Genomic DNA, 27,433 nt, shown 5'->3' on the forward strand with positions numbered 1-27,433 from the left:
ACTCCTTAATCCCCATCACCTATTTCCCCTGTCCCCCCATCCCCTCCCCTCTGGTGACCATCAGTGTATTCTCTGTACTTAAGAGTCTTTTTCTTGATGTCTCTCTATTTCCCTTTGCTTGTTTTGTTTCTTAAATTCCACATCTGAGTGAAATCAAATGGCATTTGTATTTTTCTGATGACATATTTCACTTAGCATTACACTCTCTAGCTCCATCCATGTTGTCACAAATGGTAAGATTTCATTCTTTTATATGGCTGCATAATACTCATATATATATTATATATTCATATATTCAAATATATATATATATATATATATATATACACACACACACACACACACACACACACACCACATCTTCTTTATCCATTCATCGGCCAATGGATGGACACCTGGACTGCTTCCACAATTTGGCTATTGTAGATAATGCTCCTAAAACATCAGCATGCATGTATGCCTTTGAATAAGTGTTCTTGTATTTTTTGGGTAAATACCAAGAGTAGTGAAATTACTAGATCATATGGTAGGTTCTATTTTTAATTTTTTGAGGAACCTCCATACTGTTTTCCAGACTAGCTGCACCAGTTTGCATTCCCACCAACAGTGCATGAGTGTTCCCCTTTCTCCGCATCCTCGCCAACACTTGTTTCTTGTGTTGTTGATTTTAGCCATTCTGACAGGTGTGAGGTGGTATCTCATTGTAGTTTTTGATTTGCATCTCTCTGATGATGAGTGGTGCTGAGCATCTTTTCATGTCTGTTGGCCCGCTGGATGTCTTCTTTGAAGAAATGTCCGTTCATGTCTTCTGCCCATTTTTTAATTGGAAAAAAACTGGGGGGTGGATGCTGAGTTGTATCAGTACTTTATACATTTTGATTACTAACTCTTACCAGATATGTCATTTGTAAATATCTTCCCCCATTCAGTAGGTTCTCTTTCACTTTTGTTGATTGTTTCCTTCACTGTGCAGAAGCTTTTTATTTTGATGTAGTCCCAATAGTTTATTTTTGCTTTTATTTCCCTTGCCTCAGGACACATATCTACAAAAATGTTGCTATGGTCAATGTCAGAGAGATTAGTGCCTATGTTCTCTTCAAGGGTTTTATGGTTTCAGGACTCACATTTAGGTCTTTAGTCCATTCTGAGATTATTTTTGTGTATGGTGTAGGAAAATGGTCCAGTTTCATTCTTCTGCATGTGGCTGTTCAGTTTTCCCAGCACCATTTGTTGAAGACACAGTCTTTTTCCCACTGTGTATTCTTTCTTCCTTTGTCTGAGATTAAATGACCATACAATTGTGGGTTTATGTCTGGGTTTTCTATTCTATTCCATTGATCTATGCGTTTATTTTTGTGCTAGGACCATACTGTTTTGATTTGTATAGCTTTGTAAAGTAACTTGAAATCTGGAATCATGATGCCTCCAGCTTTGCTTTTCTTTTTCAAGATTGCTTTAGATATCTGGGGTCTTTGTCATTCCATACAGATTTTAGAATTGTTCTAGTTCTGTGAAAAAAAGCTGGTGGTATTTTTGTAGGTATTGCATTAAATCTGTAGATGCTTTGAGTAATATAGACATCTTATCAATATTTGTCCTTCCAATCCATAAGCATGGAAAGTCTTTCCATTTCTTTGTGTCATCTTCAATTTCTTTCATAAGTGTTCTGTAGTTTTCAGAGTATAGGTCTTTAACCCCTCTGGTTAGGCGTATTCCTAGGCGTGCCCAATTTATTTTTAATCTTGGTTCATTTAGGCAAAACAAATGGTCCGTTTCTTAGCCTCAGTTTTCCCCACCATTTCTTATTCCCCAAGGCAGGGAGGAGATATACTACACTAGCAATAACCACTGCATTAGCACAATTCAGGGTATGTACATATATATACATATAAATACATATTTGTTATACATATATTTATACATATTATATATATTTGTAGACATATATACATATGTATATTATATTACATATGTATCCCTCAAGCAAAAGATGTACAAAAAGTGTTACTTTTAAACCACAACATGTCTTAAAGTGCAGCTAATGGAAAGTTGCAGGCTATTAAAGAAATCGTTTCTCTAACAGTAGGATCACTGTAACGTCAAACAAACAACATAAACTAAGCTGATAATGTTGATGATAAAATCAGCAAAGTAATTCATAACTGAGAAGCAAAACCAGCAAATGGCTATAAACTGCAAACAATTCAAGGTATCTTTTGCCTGGCCTTGCCAGGACATGCATGAATACAGTACGAGCCTGGCAACAGCGGCAGGGATTATGGGACTGCATGAGACTTTACAACGTCTTCAGCAAAGTGCTCTAAAATACTGATTTTAGGCTTTGAATTCCAAGTTTCTGTAACATTGATAATTCACTTATCAACGTTAGGTTGTAGGTGCCTAGTAGTAAGCCTTAGTCACATGTAAAAATGAAATCTATGGAATTGTAAATGATTTGCCTGAAAGAATCAAAGCAAGGATGTGCAGCTTTAGATTAGACAGCATGTTGAGGGGGCTCCTATCAACTGAAGCCTAAATCATGAGTCACATATGGAAAACACCTTCTTTAAGCCCACCTCCACCCAAGAACTTTCAATGTAGAGCACTCATTTAGTCATTCATTCATTCATTCAACCATTATATTTTGAGTACTGGTAGTGGGCAGGAAAATGGCCACCAAAGGTGTCCACGTCCTACCCCCTGGAACCTGTGACCACTTTATGTTACCAGGCAAGGGGGATTAAAGTTGCAGGTGGAATTAAGGTTTCTAGCCAGCTGACACTGATCTAAGATGATCCTGGATTATCTAGGTGGCCCAGTATAAACACAAGGGCCCTCTACATGGAGAACAGGGATGCAGAAGGTCAGACTCAGAAAGATCTGAAGATGTTATACTATTGGGTTTCCAGATGAAGGAAAGGGCCATGAACCCAGGAATATAGGCAGCCTCCAGAAGCTGGAAAAGGCTCATGGAAACAGATTCTTCCTTAGAGCCTCTACAAAAAAAAAAAATGCATCTGTGCCAACATCATCATCTAGCTCAGTAAGATCCATTTCAGACTTCTAACCTATAGAAATGTAGGATATTAAATGTGTTGTTGCAAGCCAACAAATTTGGTGGGGTTACTTATTACATAGCGATGGATAACCAGAACGCATCTTTTTGTTAAGAATTCCAGCATTATAAAATTGACTGCTACAATGTGCTGTCATTCAAAAAGAAACTTTCTAAAATGTTTGGTCTAGGGGGAAAAAAATATAATTTTCTTACATTCTAGCTGCTTAGAAATTCTCAAAAGCAAGTAAGTGTTTACTCATGTCCTCTGCTCCTATAGAGCCCAAAGGAGCAGTCAGCTTGAAAGGTTGTTATTTTGTGAACTGAGAACAGCTTGATTTTCTTCTAATAATGGGTAAAATAATAGGTAAGTAAAAAAAAAAACCAAAAAAACAAAATTCAAAAACAACTCTGCTCTTTTAAGTTTTGTGCAATGAGTCTTAAGAATACAGAATCTTATTTTTTGTAGATTATTGTAAACGGCTTTGGCAATACGATATTATATGACAGAGTAGAGTAGATTTTGATTATAACTGCTTTCTTATGAAATGAAATTCAGCTCTAAAAAATAATAGCTATTTCACAGAATGATTCAGCTGGATTTATTTAACGGCATTCTCCAAATCTTCAAAGTAGGTATACTTTTCACCTAAAGAGCAACAGTGTGCCTATCTTTAGGTCAAAGCCAAGGAATGTTATTTAGGCACACCTGTGAGCTGAAGCTAAGCTAGACAGGATTACGGCAGCATCGAGGAGATGCCCGCGGAATGGGAGTTATCCAAGCTGCTCAGGGGGCTACTGCGGGGTCATGGTTCAATCATCTGCCTGCATCCCCAGAAAAGGGATGGTTTATAGGAGGTGGCAGGGGGAATGGGTAGCGGAGGTGGGGGCCGCAGTGTGGGGTGAAATCCGTCTTGTAAAGAGGCACGTTCCATACTGAAGGTAAAGTAATCACATTACAGCTCACCCTTGAACAACGCAGGTTTGAACTGCGTGGATCCACTTACTTGCGGATTTTTTTTTTTTTGGAGGGGGGGAGATAAATATACTCCAGGCCTGTAAACGCACTTTCGCTCCCTCATGATTTTACTAACATTTTCTTTTCTCTCGCTTACTTTATTGTAAGAACACAATATATAACACAAATATCATACAAAATAGGTGCTAATCAACTGGTTTTGTTATCGGGAAGGCTTCTGGTCATCAGGAGGCTATCAGGGGTTAAGTTTTGGGGGAGTCAAAGTTATGCATGGATTTTCCACTATGCCGGGACCCTATTCCTGTCTTGATTAAGAGTAGATGTAGCCAGGACATGACTTTAGCACGCACACATGATGAGCTCAGGGCCACCCAAGCACTTCCCTTCGCTTTGGCCGAGGAAATGCTCACCTAGGAATGTCAAGCTACCAACAATGGCAAGGGACGAAGAAACACAGCAACAGGAACATGGTTAAGGAGGCTTGGGATTTTATCTCTTTCCCCGCAGAAGTACTTCCCCGTGGGAGGGGTCAGATAACAAGAGTTTATTGAGCCCACAAATCCATACTGTGCTCAAAGTGTCATGTGGGATATTCAAGTTGTACAAAATGTAACTGTTCACACCTCCACAGAGTCCATGGGCTAGAAGGGTAAATGTAATTAATATTTGAGAAACAGAGGGCAACAATGAGCTGTACCATGTGGTTCTGATGGGGATACTGTACCGGGCTGTGGGACACGGGGGCCCTGAGATCACACTTTTCCAGTGCCACCCAGGCCGTATCTACATCCCACAAACGAGCATGTGCCCGACGCTGCCTTAACCTCTGAGGTCTGTTCAGAGTGGACACAGCACAAACCCTCCCCCACCTGTGTCTGCAGGTGTTTCCGGCACGCATTGGGCTTTGCTGGCTCACCAACCCTGCAGCCCTCTCCTACTGGTCTACCTCCACTCCCTGATTATCTGGAAGGAGGGGTCAGGTTCCAGCATGTCAGTCTTGTGACTCCGTAAAGCCAATCACCCGTATGAACAGAACACACAAGCTTGGCTTTCCGGGGCACGGGGCTCAAATTAGCTCCCAGGGCAGGACAGGTAGACGTGGGAGTCAGTAACAATTAGGACTGAGGCTGTGGGTCACAGATTTAATCACAGTGGTTTAACAAAACAATGACTTGGTTGTCACAGGTAGAAGAAATTCAGATATCGAGGAGCAGGGCGAGGGCTGTGCACTCAGGAGATCCTCCTCGCATCCTGCTCGGCCACGTTCGGGTTGTGACTCCTGGTCGTGCGGCACCGTTCCAGGAAGCAGGAAGGCTGAATGGCTAAAGCCACGTCCTGGCTACATCTACTCTTAATCAAGACAAGAATAGGGTCCCGGCAAGTCATTCCCAAAGACCACCACTCAGACCGGATCCAAGAGCCACCGTCTGCCCCAGACCAGCCTAGAAGTAACGATCGTAACTGGACGCTTTGCCCCCCAGAATAAAATAGAATTCTACTAGCCAAGAATAAGGAGGATTGGGATGTTGGCTAGGCAACGAGCAGCTTCCGGCAGAGTGACCAGGACTAAATCCTGAATTGCTGATAGCACAGCACTGTGTGGTCCGTCTGTGACCACCCATGTAAGGAACAAAAGGAGAAGAGAGACTCTGAATCCCAGGCAATGAATATATCCAACCTCCCCAAAATATTTCGCTCTGCATTAGCAGATATCCTGGAGGGAAGCCCTTCTTCATGTAATCATGCAGTGCGCTTTTTATCTCTCTCCCTCTCCAAGGAAAAAATCATGTGAGATTAAGAGACTTTGACGATTATCCTCCAATTAGGAAAAATCACGATCCGGGGGCCCTTTGCAAAAGGGCCTATACGTTCAAAAGAAGAGAAGAGAAATGGAATGTTTACACATCTCCTGCAAGGAGTTTTTTGTGATTAGAAATCATGGCTTGATTTTTGAGTTTCTATTAAAGGGGAAAAAAAGGCCAGCGAGAAGCTTGCCATCAGGCTTTACATGGAGGCTGTGATTACACGTCATCAGGGACTCACTGCAGCGATCCTGAGAAAGTCGACAGTGGCGGGGGCTGGGGGGGGGCTCGCCCAGCCTCCCCACGCCCGGACCTTTGGGATGGCTACAGAAGTCCACCTCCAAGGCTGTGTGAACAGGAGTTTGCTCCAGCTTGAACCAGCCGGGTAGGGTAATAAGAGTGTGCCCTATTCAAGTGAGACCAGAACGCTCTGAACTGCTGTTTGTCTCTTGGTGTTTTGCAATTTTAATCAGAAGAATATTTTTTAAAAATCTCAAAAAGGAGGCTTGCTCTGAGAAGGGAGAAATGCTCAATCCGGGTCAGTCCCGCAACACTTGGAGTGAAACCACAGACACAAAATTCCTCAACCACTGAATGCGGCAACAATGATAGAAAAGACGATAAACACTGATACTTACACTGAGCACCTACTGTACGCAGGGCGCCGTTCTAAGTGACTTGTATGCATTTCCCATCACGGCAGACAGATGCCGTACCTGCACGTGCTTGAGGCTGAAGAATCAGACATCTGGAGGACTCAGGCAGCCTACCGCACCACATCACCTCTGTACACACGGCCGGACCGTAGGCACCTGCCACCTGCAAGGACGACTCTGGCAGCCTCCATACAGACAAGCAGCCCCAGTGTAGGTCCGAACAGCACCCTATTTCCGACTGACCCGGGGCACCGGCAGCTTGGCTGATGGGCTGGCCTCTCAGGAGGGGCGACTCGCTAGAACTCCTCTAACAGCCGTGATGCTCTAGGAAGAGCTGACCCAAGTGCCACCCAGCCAGACTATGAGGGAGGCTCAGACCTATCAGCATCGGGAGCTGCTCACGTCACCCCTGGAGCGTGCCATCCTAAGAGCTTCGCAAGCGGGGCTACTTGCTGGGGCCAGACGCGGGAGAAGACAGGAAAACAGCACATGCCCTGGAGGAGCTCGAGCCAGGGGCGGCACAGCCTGGTACTCGTGGCCAGTCCCAAGGACAAAGCAGGGGGCTCCAGGCTCTGTCGGCCAAAAAGAGAAAATGTGGCATCTGAGTATTCTACTCAAAATACTGATCTCATTCAACATGGAACAACTAAGCTCCTCCTTATTTGCTGAGTCACTGTAACTAGTTTCATGAGGGTTTTTAAACTTTCTAACTAAGCTATGAGCATCTCGGGGAGAGAGACTGCTTACACTACTGTTTTATACATATTACATATGTGTGTGTGTGTGTATGTATGTATTATTATATATATTACACACAGATAATCTTTTATTTTTTTTTAAAGATTTTTTATTTATTCATTTGTCAGAGAGAGAGAGAGAGAGAGCACAGCAGAGGGAGAAGCAGGCTCCCTGCTGAGCATGGAGCCCGATGCGGGACTCGATCCCAGGACCCTGGGATCATGACCTGAGCCGAAGGCAGACGCTTAACCGACCGAGCCACCCAGGTGTCCCTAGATAATCTTTTATAATATACAACATATATACGTATTCTGCACACAATAACAGCCATAGAGTAGACATTCAAATACATGTTGATTTATTGCCTAAGAGTCCAAACCTTCAAAGTGCTCATCTGTTTTCACACATTTTGAAAAAAAAAATCTGCAAAATTAATACCCTATGACTTTTCTCTGGATTTGAGAACCACTGAGGCTGAATCTGGGAGGTCCTGAGGGACCCTCAATCACTCTCTCTTCTTACACACAGTCCTTGACAGTTTAACCATCTTTAGAAAGAACTAGAAGTCATTGCTGTTTTAGGCACGCATCCGCCGTGATGGCTTCACCAGACCCGGACGGCGGTGCCAGCCCGCGGGAGCCGGGTGCCCAGGGGTGGGGGGGAGGACGCTGGAAGACACACGGGTTTACATTTGGCACGAGGCTGCACGGGATGTCTTTCCCCATGTGCAAAAGCAAAAGAACAAGTCTGAATTTGGAAGCTTTTGTTCAAAACCTTGGAACTGATTCTGTTGCTCCCTTTTCAGAGCGGGAGGGGACACCGAAAGCTCCGTGTGGCAAGAAGAGGAGACAAGCAGAAAAGGGAAGCCCTGAAGTAACATATAGAACTACTGTTGCTCAACACTCCTCGCCAAGAGACTAGACGAGCAAACATCTGCAGCCAGAGGAGAGAAGCCACAGGTGTGAACCCCTCCATGTTCGGGGGCTTGTATTACACTCGGGAGAAGAGAAGCAGCTTCAGAGGGCACCGCTGGGCCTTCCTTCATGGAGCACGTGAGCTCCAGTCGCTGGTACAATGCTCGCTTCCAACAGGCTTCCAACGTTAAGTTAACAATAAGTTTCCAGGTGAAAAAATGCATCCCACTACATTAAGGTGCATGCATCTTTAGATAGGAAGAAGTAAGCAGGGCGAGGACCCTGGCCAGGGGCAGAAATCCTAATACTGGCTGTTCAGGTCAATTAAAGAATCTTGAATATTGGTTAACCACCAAAGGAAGCGTAAGAAGATGAGAAAACGGAGCCAGCTAAAGTGGTAAGGGAAGGCCATGTGGAATGCGCTAGAACAACCTGAAGGGGATGCAGCACAGATCACAGGCGTGGCAGGTGAGGGCACGGGGAGGGGACACCCCGAAGAGGGAAAGGCAAAAAGGTGAGTGTCACTTGGATCAGCCCACAAATAACAGAAGGGGAAAGGCACCAACATTAGTATTTAAATAAATAATAGCTAATGGGTCAATGTAGGAAAACTCTGGTTCCTCTGACCTTGAGAGCAAGGGAGGGGGTGGGGAATGGAGGCTCTGTGGTCCTTTAGGTCACAAGCCCAGCCTCGGAGGACAGACGTGGGAATCAGACCATGTGGGGTTGGGGCGGAGACGGACGCAATGCTAAGGTTCAGGATGCACTGCCCACTGCGGGACTCCGTGCTGTTCTAGTAACAGAATTCCCACCGCATGGTAACAACACGATAATGATAAAAAGCATGCCAAAGAGGTAGACCTTGCTTAAGGGTAAAGCCTCAGGCCGACTCACTTATCTACCGGTGAGGCCCAGGAATAAGATCAGGACGAATGTGGTAAGACTGCTATCTCTGTACCAAACCGGCTTCTTCCGAGCACACGGCCAGGCCTCAAATCTCCACTACCTGTTCCCTCCGGCCACGTGGGCGAGGGCATCCGGCCAACAGCATATGGGCAAAGGGAGGTCCATTTCCGGGACTGAAAGCCTCCCCCATGATCCTCCACATCCTTACTGCTGGCTCTCTATCCACTGGCTGGAGGTGAAGGACGTTAAGTCCTACAGGATGGCAGAGGCTCTGGGGAGCCCGGGTCCCCACATCCCCCATAGAAGCTACCCATGCACAGTGGACTTGGTGTGAGCGAGCAGCACACCACTTGTGCTGGGCTTCTGGGAGTCAGGGCTGGTCTGCGACAGCTGCTGGGAGTACCTCCTCCGACTAGCACAAAGAACAAGTCTGTGGTTTAGGAACCCCAAGGTAAACAGAACCTAGAGGCTTGCGGACACATAGACAGAAACGACCCAGGTGAGAATGTTCCCACTGACACTAGTAAAATAGCAGGTTAAAAACCTAGATTGATTCATACCACTCATCCATTGCAAATGTTTGTTGAGCTTTGACAATTTTATAGACCCGTGTAATCATCCCATCTTGTATGCATGTCCGCGGATGTGTATATAAGAATTTTGCTGGAGAGCTGGATGAGGTCTTCAGACCTGTCTAGATTCACGTAACAACCGCCATAAGCAAGATAAAGAACAGCTTCATCACCCAAATACCCCCTTTGTGCTTTCCTTTTGTGGTCAAAACATCTCCCCTGTCATCCCTAGCAACCACCCATCCGTGCTCCATCCCTGTATTTTGCCTTTTCCAGAACATCACATAAATGGACCCATGCTGATACTGGACTTAGGCTCGTACCCTTGCAGGAAGCAGGGAGCACACTCAAAACACCACACCGATAGCTTCCAAGTCTGCATTTTTAGGATCCGAGTGCTTCCAATGCCTAATGAACCCAGCTGCAATGTCCTGCTTCTCTGGGAAAAAAACCAGTATCAAACCTTTGCTCTTTGCCAATCTGAAAATCCCTTAAGTTTCTGATTCAAAGGCTCGATACAACAGAAATAGGCCAGTTCGATCTACAAAATGGATAGGGGATGACGAGGGGAATCTATCGTAAAAAAAAAAATCTCTCTCCCCTTCTCCAAGTGGACAGGTCTGTAGGGAGAAAAGGCCTGATTCTAGACATGGTCCAGGCTCCCCACCAGCCCAGCACAACATAACTCCCGCCCAGACTGCACGTGGTACACAAAGACATACATTACGACTCCCAGTTCCTCCATTCGTACCTGTCTGAAATGTAGCCATCCCCAAGTCTCCTCTTCTGTAACAGGCCAAGAGTTTGAAAATCAGAATTCAAGCCAACCTTCCTCTAACCAATGGTAAAGGGCATCAGGTGCTAATTTTGGAGGCATCGGGGAATTGACATAAGCTCTGAAAAGGGCACATTTTCTGAGCAGCGTGTTGGAAATCCAGGCAGCCCCACGCAGATGTCCCTTCTGGCAAAGAGAATGGAAAACTTCACCGTAAACAACATTAAGGTGGCTTTTCATGCACTTAGATTTTTATCCATAGAAAGAATGTCAGAAAGTTCATTTTCTTCTAATGATGTGCATCCAGTTTGACCAAAGTAACCGCGTTCAGGCATGAACCATGGGCTGCCACAGCAAATGAAGTCTCTCGTCTACATGATTCCTGGTTTAAAAAGAACTCACTTGAAGACTGAGTTCTAAGTCTACATTTATTTTATGTTTTCATGCTAAATGGCATCCATTATGGGGACTTTCCTCAGAGAGTGTGGAGCTGTGTCTTATCCCAGAACCAACACTGTGTGGCAATCCTCTGTTGCTCTTAGCATGTGAGTTTTGGACCCTCAACAAGCCCTCTGCTTCTTCTGGTTTTTCTCAACAGAATGTAGAAAGTGGGTAATACACTTGTCCTCAAACCCAATGAGATTTTTCCATTAGTAAGCAATGAGAAATGCCTAGAAAACACAGTGAGGAGCACCTGGGGGGCTCTGTCAATTAAGTGTCCGACTCTTGGTTTTGGCTCAGGTCATGATCATGGGTTGTGGGATCAAGCCCTGCATCAGGCTCTATGTTCCCGGGGAGTCTGCTTGAGATTCTCTCTCCCCTTCTCCCTCTCCCCCCACCCCCGCTCTCATGCTCTCTTTCTCTCTCTCTCAAACAAATAAATAAATCTTTAGAAAAAAAACAAACACAGTGAGACCATGGTAGAAGACTAAATCACAGCAAGTCAAAGAATATGGATACAAACTTTATTGAAAATCACTGTGTAAGTTAGAAGGCAAATCTAGAATTCAACAGATATTTCATTCCCTGATAAGAAATAAAGGTTTCCTTAGGATAATGGACATTTCGCAATGTCTGGAGATCTTTCCAGATGTCACAACAGAATAGGAAGGTGATGCACTGCTGACTACCAGTGGGTAGAGGCCAGGGATCCTGTCCACAGCCTACAACACCCTATCTATCCATCTATCCAACTAGTACAACACTATCGTAGAATACCACACACACACACTCCGAAGAATTATCCAGTCCAAAATGTCAGTTGTGCCAATATTAAGAAACCTGGCCTTAGGATCAGGGCTGGGAAAAATCGAACCATAGAGTCTAAGATGCATGGCCATGAGTGGTCCCAACTCTGTAACAGCAAACCCGGGCTCTATTAGCATGCAGAGAATCTTTCAGGGTCTTTGAATTTGTCATGATCTTTGGCTTTAAATTAATCAAAGCACTCAATCAGCAGAGATCTATTGAGATCTATGCACTGTGGTTTTGAGGATGCACAAGAAAGAAAAATGCCTGCTCACAGAGTTTGCAGAGGAAAGACACCAAATGGTCGAAGCACAATTATATAAGCAGCTGAATTTCAGGAAGTGGTAAGTTCTCTTAAAACACAAATTGGGGCCACCTGGGTGGCTCAGTTGGTTAAGCATCTGACTCGATTTCAGCTCAGGTCATGATCTCAGGGTCGTGAGATGGAGCCCCATGTAGGGCTCCATGTTCAGCGGGGAGTCTGCTTGAGATTCTCTCCCCCTCTCTCTGGCCCTCCCCCACCTCAAATAATAAAATCTTTTTAAAATTTAAAAAAATAAAACAAATTTCAGGGGCACCTGACTGACTCAGCTGGTAGAGCATGCAATTCTTGATCTTGATCTTTTAAGTTGAGCCACCACGCTGGGTGTAGAGATTACTTAAAAATAAGCTCTTAAAAAAACACACCAATTAAAGCAGGATGTTGCAAGGAAAGGTGGGATTCTACTTGAGATGCAACAGTTAAAGAATACTCACTACTACTATATATCTATCCATCCACCCATCTATCTATCATCTATCCATATATCCATCCATCCATACACCCATCTATCACCTATCCATCCATCCATCCAACCATCCACTTACCTATCATCTACCCATCCATTCATCCATCCACCCACTTATCTATCACCCATCTATCCATCCATCCATCCACTCACCTATCACCCACCCATCCATCCATCCATCCACCTGTTATCCATCCATCCATCTACTCACCTATCTATCAGCCATTCATCCATCCTACCCCATCTTCTGCACTTCACTTTTTTTACCTAATGTTTTGCAAAATTTTCATATCAGAATAGTTATAGAGTATTCTGTGAAACAGAATTATGCAAATGTAAAACAACCAACATCTTTAATGAGCACTTAATGATTGTAGACATTGCTCTATCATCTTCTGGCACTGAATGGTACTCCGTGTTACTGTGGAGAATTCTAAAGCCAGCCTGAATTTCTTCCCCTCGTAAGCGACAAGCAACTTACTTTTTGCTGACAAAATGTTTTAAACATCTGGCATGTATCACACATACATGCACACACACACAAGTATGTATAAAGCATGAGTAGAAATTATGTATATATATAATGATATACAATAATGATAAATAATATAGTTTAAAGAGTACATATCATGCATGGGCATTTTAGAAGACAGTAAGCACCCCATGTACTTACCACCCAAATGAAGAACTAGGATGTGTTCTGTGTCTTTGAAACCTCTTGCATGTTCCTCCCCAATAAAATCCTCATCATCCCCACTGGGACCTACTATTCTGAATCTGGTACGCATTTCCTTGTTATTTTTTACAGTTGCACCTAAATGAATACATATATCCATCATCCATGGATGGTTGGTTAATTTGATGTCTATGTTTTACCTTCACAGAAACGTACTTTTCTGCAACTCTCCACCGCATTTCATAGTATAGATCTGCGATTACCCATATTGATTCACCCAGCTGTAATGGGACAATTTTCATGAAGGTGTAGGATACCTTTGTAGGAATATGTCAACGTGCACTTATCCACTATCCTGGCGGTGGTCACCTGGATTTGTGCTAGTTTCTAGGTTTGTGCTAGTACGAACAGTCCTGCTGTGAATATCGCTTTGTGCCCCCAGGTAGACAGGTTTGTAGAGCTCAGAAGTGGAAATGTGGGGTCATCATGTACACATATCTCCCCTATCACAGGGTAACCCCAAATTACTTTCTAAAGAGGCTGCACCGTGTTTTCCTCCAGCAGCAAAAAAAATGAGGCTTTTTTTCTTCCCGCATTCACAACTTTGGGGAGCAGCAGACTGCCCGACTCTCGGCAACCTGGTGGTTATAAAATTGAACTGCATTATGGCTTTAATTTGTTTTTCTCTGGTTTCTGATGAGATGGAGTATTTTTTCTTAAAAGTATTGCTGCTTTGTGTTTTCTCTTCTATAAGGGACCCTTACCCATTTTCCTAATTGTTTATTTGCTTTTAACCTTTGCATTACAGGTGTTCTTTATATATTCTCCATCCTAAATCTTTGTTGATCTTATGTGTTACAAACACCCTCCCCAAATTTACGATTTGCTTTTTTGTTTTAAAAAATACTTATTTTTAAAATGTAATCAAAAGTATCGATGTTCCCTTTGTGGTCACTGTTCTGATATCTTGTTGAAAAAACCTTTTCCCCGCAGAGCTTATAAAGATATGCTTACTACTTTCTTCTACATCGATTTCCTTTTTTCTCCCTCTAGATGCCTAAACGATCTGAAATTGACGTCTATAAATGGCATGAAATAGAGACTGGATTCCCTTTTTCTCATTTGGATAATGCCCCAGTTCAATTTTTGAAAAGTGTATCTCTTCTCGCCAATCTATAACTGCAGTTCTGTCCCATAAAGTCTCATATTTGCACGGTGGTTCTGGGGCTTTCTCTGTTCATTACTTTATTTACCTCTTACGTTCCACTATCACACTGTTTGAATATCCATGGATTTTCAATGACCCATCTATATTCTTCTTCTCTTTAGAGTCTTACCCATTCTTGGCCTTTTGGTCTTCACACAGATTCCAACATCAACCTGCCAAGCTCCCCGAAAGGTATCTCAGGTGCTATTCTTATTGGAACTGCACTGGATCCACATATTAATTTGGGGAGAACTGACACTTCCATGTCACCGTGTCTTCCTGTCTCTGAAAAGGACACAGCCATCTCTTTAGTTCTTACTAATATGTATTCTGCCTAAATGATTTCACTATGATTGAAATTTCATAATTCAGTTATACTTTGGTATTGTTCTTTAACGTTATTTTGTTCTGCAACACAGAATGCCTGGTGGATTCACAGATGTAGCTATTCTTTCAGTTAAAAAAAAAAGGCTATATTTGCGAAGACCTGTTTTGTTCATTTTGTGTTATTGCCAACTCTGGGGACAGTCATTATCCTCACCCTGGATCATCTTTCCTCCTCGTGTCCATTACCCTTCTTCTAATTCTTTCAATTCTTGCATTTCCCCTTGCATTCACCAAAATTACCTCAATCATTTCCATATATGTCAACAGTTCCCCTCTTAACCCATGTCTATCGTATTCCTTGTAATTTCTGTTTTGCGCTGTTTGGGTCCTCCATTAATGGATTAGATCTCTAGTCTACCTTACTGTCTCTTTGTTTTTTGGGTTTTTTCATATTTGAATTCTTGACTTATTAAATTCATGTTCTTTAAAAAAAATTCCCTACCCATTTAAGTACTCACAGAGATGTCTCTTTTTTTTCCCTTTGGTTTATGTGTTCTTCCAAAATAAATTCTTCACCTCTCTTATATGTTTGTCCCCCTTCCTTCCTTCCTTCCTTCCTTCCTTCCTTCGTTCTTCCTGCCTGCAATTTATTTATGGGCAACTCTGACCCAGACCCCAGCCTTCCATCTGTGCCGACATACTGTGGATGAATTTCACCTGGCATGCTTTGTCTTTCAACATGCATATCAGCACCGAGTTTTCAAGAGGAAGAGAGTTCAGCCAGGGCGTTGATGGATGAGCTACATCCTGTCCTCCCTTTACACAGTTTTTTCAAACATTCCATGCCTGAGTTCACTCAACCCTCTGTGTGTACATCTTCCATCGGCTTGAACAAGCTTGGGCTTCAGGTGATCACTCCAGTTCATCTCTGCGTCTTGGATCCTTGCTTTTCAAAACAGGGGCACCCTTAAATGGTGTCTTTTATCACTGCCTACCCTTCAACTGCCCAAAACCAGAAAGGGAAAGAAATACAAGCAATGATTTTCACCTATGCACAAGGAGATCACAGAGTAGAGAGAAAAATATTATCTCCCCACGCCGTGCTCTTTCTGTTGCCTGTGGGTCTTCCAAAGTTTGTATCTTATTTCTTACATTTTCTGTTTGGCTAAATTCATTTCTGCATTGCCTAAGCCCCTTCTGCCTCTGCTTCCAGCTGAGACCGACACAGACGAGAAAGCCCAGTGACTGTCCCTGCTTCCAGTACAATGTGGAGGTAATCAGAAAGGATACTCTGCCTCCACAGAAAATATCTCCTCAAACGGCTACACCCACAGGGTCACATCGGGGATGAGAGCAGAGCTCTTGAATACAGGGCGCTGGTTACAGAGCGGCTGAACTCGCTCAAAGACCAGCCAGACGATGGTGATGGAGCCCCGAGGTCCGCACCTGCAGGACGCCCCTCTCCCGGGCCAGGAGGGCACAGCACAGAGCTGGCATTGTTAGGGGCCAAGGGCAAGGTCCCTCTGTAGGAAATGGGGCCAGCGCACCACTGTCTGGTGGGTCGGGGACCACACACGGCGGAGCACTCTGGCCTGAGCAGGGACCACGGAGCAAGACAGAAGAGAATGACACGGACCTCACTTCCCACATGAGATTCCTGCCAGCAGGTCCCATCGGTCACACACACTCAGAAGCCAGATGGGGTTCAGGTAGGACACGTGGGGGGTGCAGGTCATGAGTGGGGAGCCCTGGAGGTTCCAGCAGAGCAGGAGACAGCAGGGAAGAAGCTGCAGAGCCAGCGGCCCTCGTGCACCTGTTCTCCTGGGTCCTCGGGCAAAGGGGGCCTTCTGGTGAATGTTTCATGATGACCACTTACTGACGGCCCCAGGTAGCCCTCTCCCAACACTCCACTGCTGCTCAGCAAGCTACACCAGCTTTTTAGACATGGCGACTTCATGCACCAGGAATGTGAGCAGGGCTGTGCTGTGAGATCCACCTGGACCCTTCTGGAACCGGCTGAGGCCACCGGCTGGTCTACAGCATCCAAGACAGCTTCACTCACATATCTGGGGCCTCCACAGGACGGCGCAAAGCCTGGGCCCATCTGGTCCCTCCCTGTCCATGGAGCCTCAGGGCCTCTCCCAGAAGACCAGCTGGCCTCTTCCCATGGAAGCTCCAGACTCCAAGGACAAGTGTTCTGGAGACTGCAGAGGAAGGTCAAGGTCAAAGTGTGCTGTGGTCTAGCCTCAGACTCCCAGATCCTCACGTCTGCCCTGTTCTACTGGGAAAGCAGTGAGCTGAGGCCAGGGCGTATTCGGGGGTGGCATCCCCACAGGAAGAACGTCAGAGACTGCACGGCCTTGCTGAACCCATCACCCTACGGGCTCCCCTCGCAGAGGGAGTGGGACACATGCAGCTGTGGAGAGATGCACAGAGCCGATTTCTAGAAACTTCTGCTCTCTGTTTGGCTGACCCCCACCAGTCCTTTGTTTGTTGATGCTGGTATTATTTTTGCTGGTCTGTTTTAATCAATTTGCTTTTCATACCTTCAGATTTGGGAGAAAAGATGTTGACTTCTGGCTTCATTCTACCATCTCATTCCAGAATATACACTGAAGTAGCTGCTTTTTAAGTTATCCAAGGAAATGCCTCACGGGCAGCGTTGAGCGTGTTCCTTCTTCTACCTACTCTTCCTAGTTGAGGCACAAGTGACCTGAGCCTAGTGTTAACTCCCCTTTTCACAGTGACCTGATGGTGCTTACTGGAGACAGACTTGAGTCATGTTTGCCTTCCGGCTGATCCCTGATGCATTTCTCAGTTGGTTGGTTATTTACTCACTGCCTCATCTGAGACCACACATTCTGCTCAAGGTTCATTGTGGCCTTTTACTTACACGACACCAGAAACTGAGGCTCTGTGAGCTCGGGTGACCTTCCCAGGGGACACAGTGAGTCACAATGCCAGGTGCCAGGGCCCCCGGACCCCACACCGCGTGCTCTCCGCCCAGACCCCATGAGTTCGGCCGCAGGTAGCTCTGCCCCGTGGATTGGAAAGTGCCGCTCCTCGTGGTTATTACCACGCATGAAGCACCCGGACAGGGTCACTCCAGTCCACTAGTGTCCCTCAGAGCCACCGAACGTGCAGGGACCGGGAGGACCCCGGGCTTGCGTCACCACCCGTGCCCCCCATGCGAACAGGCTGGTTCTCGTAGCTCCGTCCCTCGGTCAAGGGCCAGGTCCAGAGTGCTGTCTCTGCACATCCCCAGCACCGAGCTCCACCCTCAGCAAGACTTGTTAACTGGGGAAAACACGTCAGGTCACTCATTCTCTTAAGTGCTTTTAAAAAGTGGAGACGCTGTGGCTGCCCCCCTACCGAGCACTCCAGCAGGCGAGTTTTCGGACATGTGCCCGGGGGCTGTGTGTCAGCAAGGACACGTTCTCAGGACGTTAAGTCACGTGTCACTGGCCCAGGGACTCTGGCAAGTCGCTGGACCACCTGGGTTTCAGTTTCCCCTTCTGGAAATGTAGGTAATAATTATGCCCCATCTGAGAGGCTGTTTCGAGGATTAAACGTGTAAAAAATATCTGAATCGCCCGGAGCAGTGCCTGACACAGATAACAAGTGTGGCTACTGTGGGAATGATCCACCCTACTCGGGGCGCACTCCACAGTCCCACGCCCCACCCCCCTCCCCACACATCTCCCCTGCAGGACCCAGAGCAACACACAGAGAAACGGAATCTGAAGGTGCTGGAGGAGGACTCCCCACAGCTCCGTGGACGGCTGGCCACAGCTCCCGGGGACACGGACGTCTCCACAGAGACCTACAGGAACAGACGACCCTTAGGACCAAAACCCATCTCGGATTCCTCCCGGCCGAGGCATGGGGTACTCCTCCCCACCCCGGAGCGCAGTGATGTGCCGGGAGGCGGGGGGTAAAACTCCGGGATGACCCAGCCTGAGCTTCCTCACCCACCACGTCTTCCGGCTCACCCCAATCTGCGGACCAAAGCTCGCCAGGGACACCAGAGCATTCCAGCAGGTGTCATGCTGACACAGAAATGGACCGAGGCCCTTTCCCACCAGCTGGGTCAGTCTGGTTGAGAAGGAGACCATGGGTGGCCCTACCATGCAGGGTGATAGGATGGTGAGGGCCTCCTATGGAGATGAAGGTCAGCCCAAGGTGACAGAGGGCAAACATCGGTGGCCAGAAGCCTGCAGAGCCAAAGATGACCACAGAGAACTCTGGCTGCAAGACAACCTGCCTGTGTGTCTGTCCCTAAAGTAACAGTAGTGATTGTAACAGTTAAACCCAAAAGGCTAACCGCATAAGAAATGCCTTTCATAAAAATCACTGGACCAGCCCCCTGATCAAAGAAGGAACAGTAGTTCCCAAGGAACTACTCACCTTCTGCCAAAACACATCCACACATCTGTCCACCTGTCCCAGAGAGAACGTCCCAGAACCACGACGAAGACGGGAACTGCCACATCCACTCAGGTCCACTCATTCTGTCTCCTCTCCCACATTTCCTGGGTGCAGCATCAAGAGACAGACACCGAAGGGGAGTGTGGAGACCCTCCTTCCTACGACCCCCACAAGCCGCCCCACCACAGCTCCCCGCAGCAAGAAAAGAGCGCATGAAATGCTTCCCGATGCTTCCTGGTTTTCCCCTTCTGGCCATTTCCCAAGTCAACTGGGAAGAGGAAGCTGACTTTCGGTGCCCTTGAGGTTCTGTGCTTTGAGGCAGGAGGGGAAAGTTGCTCCTTCCAAGCAGTGTAAGCAGTGAACAGCCTCTGCCTCATGGAGCAGACGTTCTAGCAGAAGGAAGAATGTACATTGCACGCAGTTTAAAGGATTTTCGAGAATGATCTGACTACACGCGATGTCACCTTAATTCTAAATTTTGAACCCTCCTCTGTGCAAGTAGTGAGTTCACTCCGTAAACGTTTTTTCCCCAATGATCATAATCTAGTTCAGTGGTTTTTAACTTGCAGGAGTATTTTCTCCCCTAGGGGACGTGTGGCAATATTTGGGCACATTTTGGGATGTCGCAACTGGGGTTTCTGTCCTACGGCACCCAGTGGGTGGGAGCTGGGGAGGCTGCAGGGCCCAGACTGACCCCCCCTAAGCAAAATACTACCCGATTTGAAAAATGTCAGCAGCATGAGGTGTAGAAACCCCATCCGCTCTACTGGATTATAACCCAAACTGTAACATAAATATCCAGATGCCCCTAATGAAATAAATTAAGTGACTGAATGAATAAATTTCACCTGCAGAATTCCAAATAACGTAGGTAGACATGACAGCCTCGAGGAGGTGGGGTGTCACTCCCCACTCAGTAACTGTGAGCTTCCTTCCAAAGCAGGCAGCATGGGGGGCAGCCTCCGGGTGGGGGACCAGGGGAACACTCACTCAGCCCCGCCAGTGAGGTGAGTCAGGCACACCGCGACATGATGGGACGACAATCGTCCTTTGTCTCTCTGGTTTCCACTCCAAGCTCATCACTCCAATCTAGTCTTGACAAAACCATGTGACAAGTCTCCCTGGAGAGACGTTCTTCCAATTTCTGAACAGTTAAGTCTCAAAACTTAAAAATGGTCACAGTACGGGGAGGTTTCAGGAGACCCAATGACCACACGTATGCGACGTCCTGACTGGGATCCTGGAGCAGAAACATGGGCACGGGGCAGAGACTAGGGGAATGTGAATCAAGTCTGGTTGGTTAATTGTGACAAATGGACCACACTCACGTAATATGTGACTAATGGTAGAAACCAGCCAGGAGCGGTCTGGGTCTGTCCTACACCGGCCCCACAACTCCCCTGTAAATCGACATCTACTCTACAACCAAAGGCTTGTTTAAAACAGACAGAACACCCTCCTTTCTCCGTCCACCTCTGGCCCACTGTCTACTCCTCGCCACTCTGCCAATGTCCACTGGATGACAAAGGGAGGCAAGTCCCAGGCACAGATGTCCCAGACCTTGCTGGGGTTTGGGGACACCCAGCACGCACCCCCTTCCCAACAGCACCCCGGGTTCCTCAGGAGGCAAATACCTCCTCCCGTGGGATGTGCTCTTAGTGACAGGTAATGGCCGGACCCCATGTCTCATGACGGGAACCACACGGGGCCCCTCTCCCACCCCCGCACAGATATCAAGTAGACATGAGAGCCAGTGGGAGCCTTTCCAAAGTCTCTGCACCTGTTGTGAGCATGACAAGGGCCGAGGAAGGGGTTCACAGTGGTGGGTGGGAAGAGTTGCTTGGGGTCAGCTGTTCTGTCCACCGTCTCTCAGACACCAAGCCCAGTGCCCACCCCCCTGTCTCATTAATTCTTGAAACCCGTGATATATACCCTACATGTCCTTTATTTATTTTTTTCTTTTTTTTTTTTTAAAGATTTTATTTATTTATTTGAGACAGAGAGAATGAGAGAGAGAGAGCACATGAGAGGGGGGAGGGTCAGAGGGAGAAGCAGGCTCCCTGCCGAGCAGGGAGCCCGATGCGGGACTCGATCCAGGGACTCCAGGATCATGACCTGAGCTGAAAGCAGTCGCTTAACCAACTGAGCCACCCAGGCGCCCCTATTTATTTTTTTCTTAAATAAGTCAGACTGGGATTTATGGCCTGCAACCAAGAATATTGCTGGCTACACTGGGGCATATTCTACCTGAAATAGAGTAAGAAAAGGGCCTGATTCTAGGTCAGGGCAGGTCCAAAGCCTGCATCCTTCAAGTGAATGAAGCTCAGGGTCAATCTCAAACCACCACATTAATTCCTAACAAGGTCAGAAACCAGCAAAGTGGGCTTCCCAAACCGCCAATGAAGACCTTTCAAGCCTTATCCATCCCAGGCCCCCTTTCTGCCCTCATCAAATATTCTTATTTTATTCTCTTACTGCTGCCTTCCTAACTCTCATCTTTGCAAGAACATCTCCTCAGTCATAATGTCTTCTTCAAAGACAGCCTTGCCTCTGACCACCATGCTGGACACACAATCCTTCACACACTCCTGAGCACTTACCATTTAACACGGCAAAGACCTCAGTCACATATATGCATTTGTTCCTAATCAACAAGGCAATCATTCACACTCATTCCTTCATTCAACCAATTCAAGAAGGTCTCTGACTTTGAGAAAAGCCCCTATTCATCAGATTCTGGACCTTTCCACCTGCACTTCCTGGAGTATTTGGGAACCAAGCTCCTGCTATGTAAATATTTGGCTCCAGCCCCACATTCAGATCTGATGACCAGGCCCCCTTTCAAACTGATGTTCTGTGGGGAAAAGTAACAGAAGAATGGGAGGGGGGTGTGAGAGAGAGAGACCACGTTCTTTTCTCCCTCCAGACACACAATCAGGTGATTAGAGACCTAGGTTGCTTCTGAAAGTGGCTCTCTGGGGGGGGGGGGGGGTGCGGAGAAACGGGACAGAACAGGAGGTGAGAACATGAAGAAAGGGCCCAACTGCCATGGGACGCTTCCGTTATTCACTTGAAGGAAAACATTTTCTGAAATTAAAAGGGATCCTTAGATGTCTAAGGAATGAAAGTGTTTGTTTTTCTTCTTTTGTGGAGGTCTGCTTGGGAAGACAGGAGCTGCGGGAGGGAACAGAATTCATAAGATGACAAACAGCCCCACCCAGCTTCTCTTCTTCCGACAGTTAACACGCATACCTGTGCATGCACACACACGTACATATAGGCACAAACATGCACACACCCACACATATGCACACACCCAGCTGCACACACCCATGCATACACTTGCCTGCACACACGCACACATATGCACACCATGCACACACCCACCTGCACACACACACACATATGCACACCATGCACACACCCACCTGCACACACACACAGACACAGACACTAAAGCACACACCCACCTGCACACATGCACACATATGCACACCATGCACACACCCACCTGCACGCACAGACACTAATGTACACACCCACCTGCACACACGCACACATATGCACACACATGCACATTCCCACCTGCACACATACACAGATACTGTTTTAACTACCCTTACTGAAAATCTGCAGGACAAACCTTGATTCATAGAACAGAAGCCCTGTGTATTAGCCAGAGTGTCACCCTCAGGTCACAGGCACAGAAATAACAGAGGTGGCAGAAGGCAGTCAATCATTATCGACAAAGAGCTCAAATGTCAGCTGCCATATGGTTGGGAGGGCTCCCTCCTGTGGGTGGCACTTAATTTAGTCCCCTTCCCATCCCTGGTCATCCTTAAGTGGCCATGGATGTCCAACTGGCACCTGACCTATAAAACATGAGCCCACCCCTGACCATGTTAACATGTCAACACAGGACGTCTAGAAACAAAAGTCACAAATTCAGAGAAAAGCACCCGAGGATCCATGGCTGGAACCTGCAGGGTTATTTACAGCAGATGGCCAGACAGAGCAGAACTGGACTCATTCTAAATATTTGGAAGCTATGTTAAATTAGTGTCAAATTGACTTCATTAAAAAAGATATACTGTTTTATTTTTTTCTAATTAGGAGAATTCAACCTCAGTGCTAACAGCATGACCGGACCAGGTTCACCTCCAGCTGTTGCCACAAACCTCTATCACTCACTCATCATGACAGCTTTTGAAATTGGCAGCCAGCACGATCTTACTGCTTCTAAGGAGACGGAAAGCGTCCCACCTCACCACGTTCAACACACATTCATGAACTCTTAATTTCACTATCATCTGAGCTGAAAAACTGAATCTTTTCTTTACAAATTTCTAGCTGGTGAACTCTGAAACAAGTACGCTTTTGCTATACATCCCAAATCCTCAAATCTCGGATTCTGAGTGGGGCCACCGCATCTAGGAGTTTCAAAATGTGTTTGTTTCTGAATTTGCGAAGATCTGGACTCCTCAGATTACACAGCCCAGCAAAGCAAATTTCTGCTGGCTTTGTGACAGCTGGCCGATGACAGAGCCGCCCTCAGGACTCTGACACCCACGTTTTAACGTGCAATAGGTGGTCATCAGATACAAAGCCTTCTGTGACGTTTAATAGGGCACATACAACTGCCTCCCAAAAAGGCTGCACGCAGATGTCATCTCCTGGAGACTTGGGGCTTTCACCCTGGGCCCAGGAAACCAACAACCAGCCGTCGGCAAACCTACAGGACAGCAGAGGGTCCAAAATCATGTAAGGACAGAGCTCTTCTTATTCCAAACCTTTTGTTTCTATCAGCAAAACAGTTCCCTACGTAAGTGGCCATCGCCACAAAGAATGTTATATAAGACGGTCAATCCTGGAAAAGCAGAGCACAAAGCCAGCAGAACGTGCAGAGAGTCTGCGACCAGCTGAATCCTGGGCTGACTGCAGAGCACAGAAGGAGAGCTAATGAGGCCTCAGCCCTGCAGATGTGTTTCTGTGGCCTAAATCCCCGGGGATCAATCCCCTGATGCACCATCAGCCTACACCAAAAGTCTGCACCTCCCAAGAATCAGCCACGTTCAATCATTAATGTTGTGCATGAGTTTCTGTGTCTTTAGTTAAGATTAAAAGGTCACAATCAGCAAAGCTTAAATGTGCAAGGTATAAGCGAAAGAATGATTCCTTCCTGAAACTTCCCCACCCCTTAACAAAAACAAAGAGAAAGGGGAAAAAGGAGAACAAAGAAAAAGCGGATTTGAAGCCCACGTGGAGAAGGATGAGAGAACTGACCATCGGGGCATGAACTTTAAAACCCACACAGAGGGCGCCTGGGGTGGCTCAGTTGGTTAAGCAACTGCCTTCGGCTCAGGTCATGATCCCGGAGTCCTGGGATTGAGTCCCACATCAGGCTCCCGGCTCAGCGGGGAGCCTGCTTCTCCCTCTGACCCTATCCCCTCTCACGCTGTTTCTCTCTCTCTGTCAAATAAATAAATTTAAAAAAGCCCACACAGAAACCATGTATCACGTATGGAAACACCTTATTTTCAGGGGTCATCGGGGATGTTGTACGTGGCACGTGAGATCAAGGTTCCTCGTTGGGTAACGATATCAGGATACTTTTAAGGACCCAATCACACGGACGCTCAAGCATCTGTGTAGCAAAGTTGTCTTGTGTTTAAAACAAACAGAAAATGGTTTCATGAAAATCCCATCAAGCCAAGGCAAAGAGCTTCTCTCACATAGTACATTCCAAGTGAAAACGAACCCGTTTTTACCCCCAAAGTGCACAGTACTCCTTTCCTTCTAAATGTCTTGTCTTTAGTATATTCTTATGTAAGCTACTTGACAAATTCTACTGTATATTCTTCACACGTTATGCTCTTTTATATTTTGAACACGGAGTTCTATTTCCAGAGAGAAACAAACTAAGTGAGGTTGGTACCATATCATACTTAGAACTCACAGGCTTGGAATAGATCTGAGTTGGCAAAACTGTACCCTCTCTCCTTCAGACAACTGTTGCCATCCCATTTGCCGACTCGACTCGACTGTGAGCTATTTGACTCCCCGAGGCACAAAGGGCCCAGTGGGACCACCCCCGCCTCCCTCAAACTTCTGATGAGACCCGACGCTCAGCCCGAGGGCACAGATCCGCATCCCCGCCACTGTTCTGGGAGGGCCTGGACTATGCTGTAAATGAGAATGTCCTCACCACCAAACTGCCAACCAGGAAAGAGCAAACTATTCTCTCCATCTTACCCTGACCGGGGGGGTTATGAAATTTCGAAGGCGTTCCACCTCAGAAGGCGCGAACGCAGCTCGTGGGGCCCGAGAGCGGGAGGCTGGAGGCCCCGCCCGGCCCCGGAGTGGCAAGGACAGGTGCTCCCAGGGACTCACCTCAGCGTGAAGCGATCGGCGCTGCAGTTCCGGGACACGGCCACGGGGAAGGTGAGCACGTCGCCCTGCCTCGCCGTCCGGGCCGAGTACAGGATGGCCACGTTGCTGTCCAAACGCAGCTCGCTCAGCGCGGGTCTGCTGCCCGTCTGGTAGAGGAAGACGCTCCCGATCCTCTGCAGGTGGGGCACGGCCTCGTCCAGCCCGTCCTTCCCCGGCCGGATGGCGTTGCCCTTCCGGACATCGCCGGCCGCACAGTCCCCGCGCGCGTCCCCCGGCTGCACGGAGTAGTAGAGCTCCACGGGGCTCCCCTCGGGCGGCCCGGGCGCCTTCTTCCTCCCGGCCACCACGCTGGGGGGCCCGAACCAGGCGGCCAGCAGGTCCAGCTCGGCCACGCACAGCCCCAGGGCCCCCTGCAGCCGGCAGCCGGCCCGCACCTCCCGGGTCTCGCGGAAGGCGAACACGCGCAGGCAGGGCAGCCTCTCGCCGGGGCTCTGCGCCGCCCAGTCCCGGCCCAGCACGTGGAAGAGCACCTGCACCTTGGGCCGGCTCAGGTACACCTTGTCCCGCAGAATGTGCGCCTTCAGTTTCCAGTTAAGGGAAAACTTGTTGGTGAATCCGAAGGGGCTGGAGGGCAGCAGTAAGTCCTGGGGTACCACCTGCTCGATGGAGAAGGGCCCATAGCTGGCATTCAGCACGGGCAGCCGCTTGGATTTGTAAATCAGGAAGGACTCCACGCGGGACTGCAGGCTGGAGTTGCGCATGATGTCCTGGTTGGCCTCCTTCAGGAAGAAGGACACGTCGGCGTTGTTGATGTGGTAGGTCACGGGGAGGTAGGTGGGCAGCAAGGAGAACCTCTGGATGCTCTCCAGGACCCCTCGGCTTTCGGTCACTGTCGGGAGGGAATCGGAGCGCAGGCATTAGGAACCCAGGCCGGTGCTAACGCTATTTCCGACGTCTTCGTACCCCTTTGTTACCCATCTTTGTCCCAACCAAAACTTCTCACACAATCCACTTGCCTTATATTAAGCAGGCTGTTTTTACAGTGGGGTTATGCCTACAACTTGCTCTTTTTGCTAAAAGGAGCGATCACCCGGGATCAGGGAAGTCTTAAGAGCACGCTAGCATCAGACAGAGGGGGCTGTTCCCATTGATGCCACCAGACAGACTGAGACTAGGAACAGAAGTAAGTCTCAGCATGGGCGCTGATGCTGCGTCCACATCCCACCTGACCCTCTCTGGTCCACATTCCACCTATGACACATCCGGCCACTGGGGAACGCTAAAGGACTCGGGGCGAAGGTTCATGAAGATGGGCACTCACAATCCTGGGGACATCACACACGCCCCTCGGGGTTCAGCTGAGAGACCCAGAAGCACAGAAGTATGTGCTAAGAGGACCCTCCGGAGGTGAGCTGACCGTGTCCTGTCGGGCCCCAGCATGTAAGGCACACACCCAGTGGCCCGAGGAAACACATCCTTTTCATTACAGCCACATCCTCCCTGAAAGCTGTTTGGAACCCAGAGCACAAAAGGCATTCTTTTTTTTTTTTTTTTTTTTTTTTCCTTACTGAACATATCCCTGTATCAGGGGAGGAAAAAAAAAAAAACCAAACTGCTATTTTTACAGTATGCCTTATTTTCCGTAAGAAAAACATAGAAATTACACAATGCAAGAACCAATTTAACGGTTTTAGAAATGGAAATTATTGGCTTTGGGAACACTGACTTTCTAGGCAAAGTTCCACAAGTCGTACAAAGCCCTGCTCATTAGTAGCCATGTGATTCTCTCTGGTTATTCTGCAATGAAAGCAACTCGGGCCCTGACATGCCTTGTGCCAACCTGCTTCAAAGGTCCCCGTGGACACCTGTTCTGATGCGTAACGCCCACCCGAGTCTGGACCCCGGCGGCAATGAGAGCGGAGGAGAAAGCGGAGAACTCAGAGACGGGGTCCTGTGCATGGCTTTGCCGCAC

The 27,433-nt window shown here is 47.3% G+C and overlaps 1 protein-coding gene across 1 annotated transcript in view; it reads right to left on the minus strand.

Moving 5' to 3' along the window:
* The window catches only part of TMEM132D (transmembrane protein 132D), a 537,091-nt gene that overhangs the window by 368,076 nt on the left and 141,582 nt on the right, over window positions 1–27,433 (minus strand). The window contains exon 2 of the mRNA XM_021698657.1: window positions 25,462–26,350. Coding sequence (XP_021554332.1) covers window positions 25,462–26,350 — 889 coding nt within the window. The remainder of the gene's footprint in view (window positions 1–25,461; window positions 26,351–27,433) is intronic.

This window comes from Neomonachus schauinslandi, chromosome 14 (assembly GCF_002201575.2).
Source record: "Neomonachus schauinslandi chromosome 14, ASM220157v2, whole genome shotgun sequence".
NCBI classification, from domain to species: Eukaryota; Metazoa; Chordata; class Mammalia; order Carnivora; family Phocidae; genus Neomonachus; species Neomonachus schauinslandi.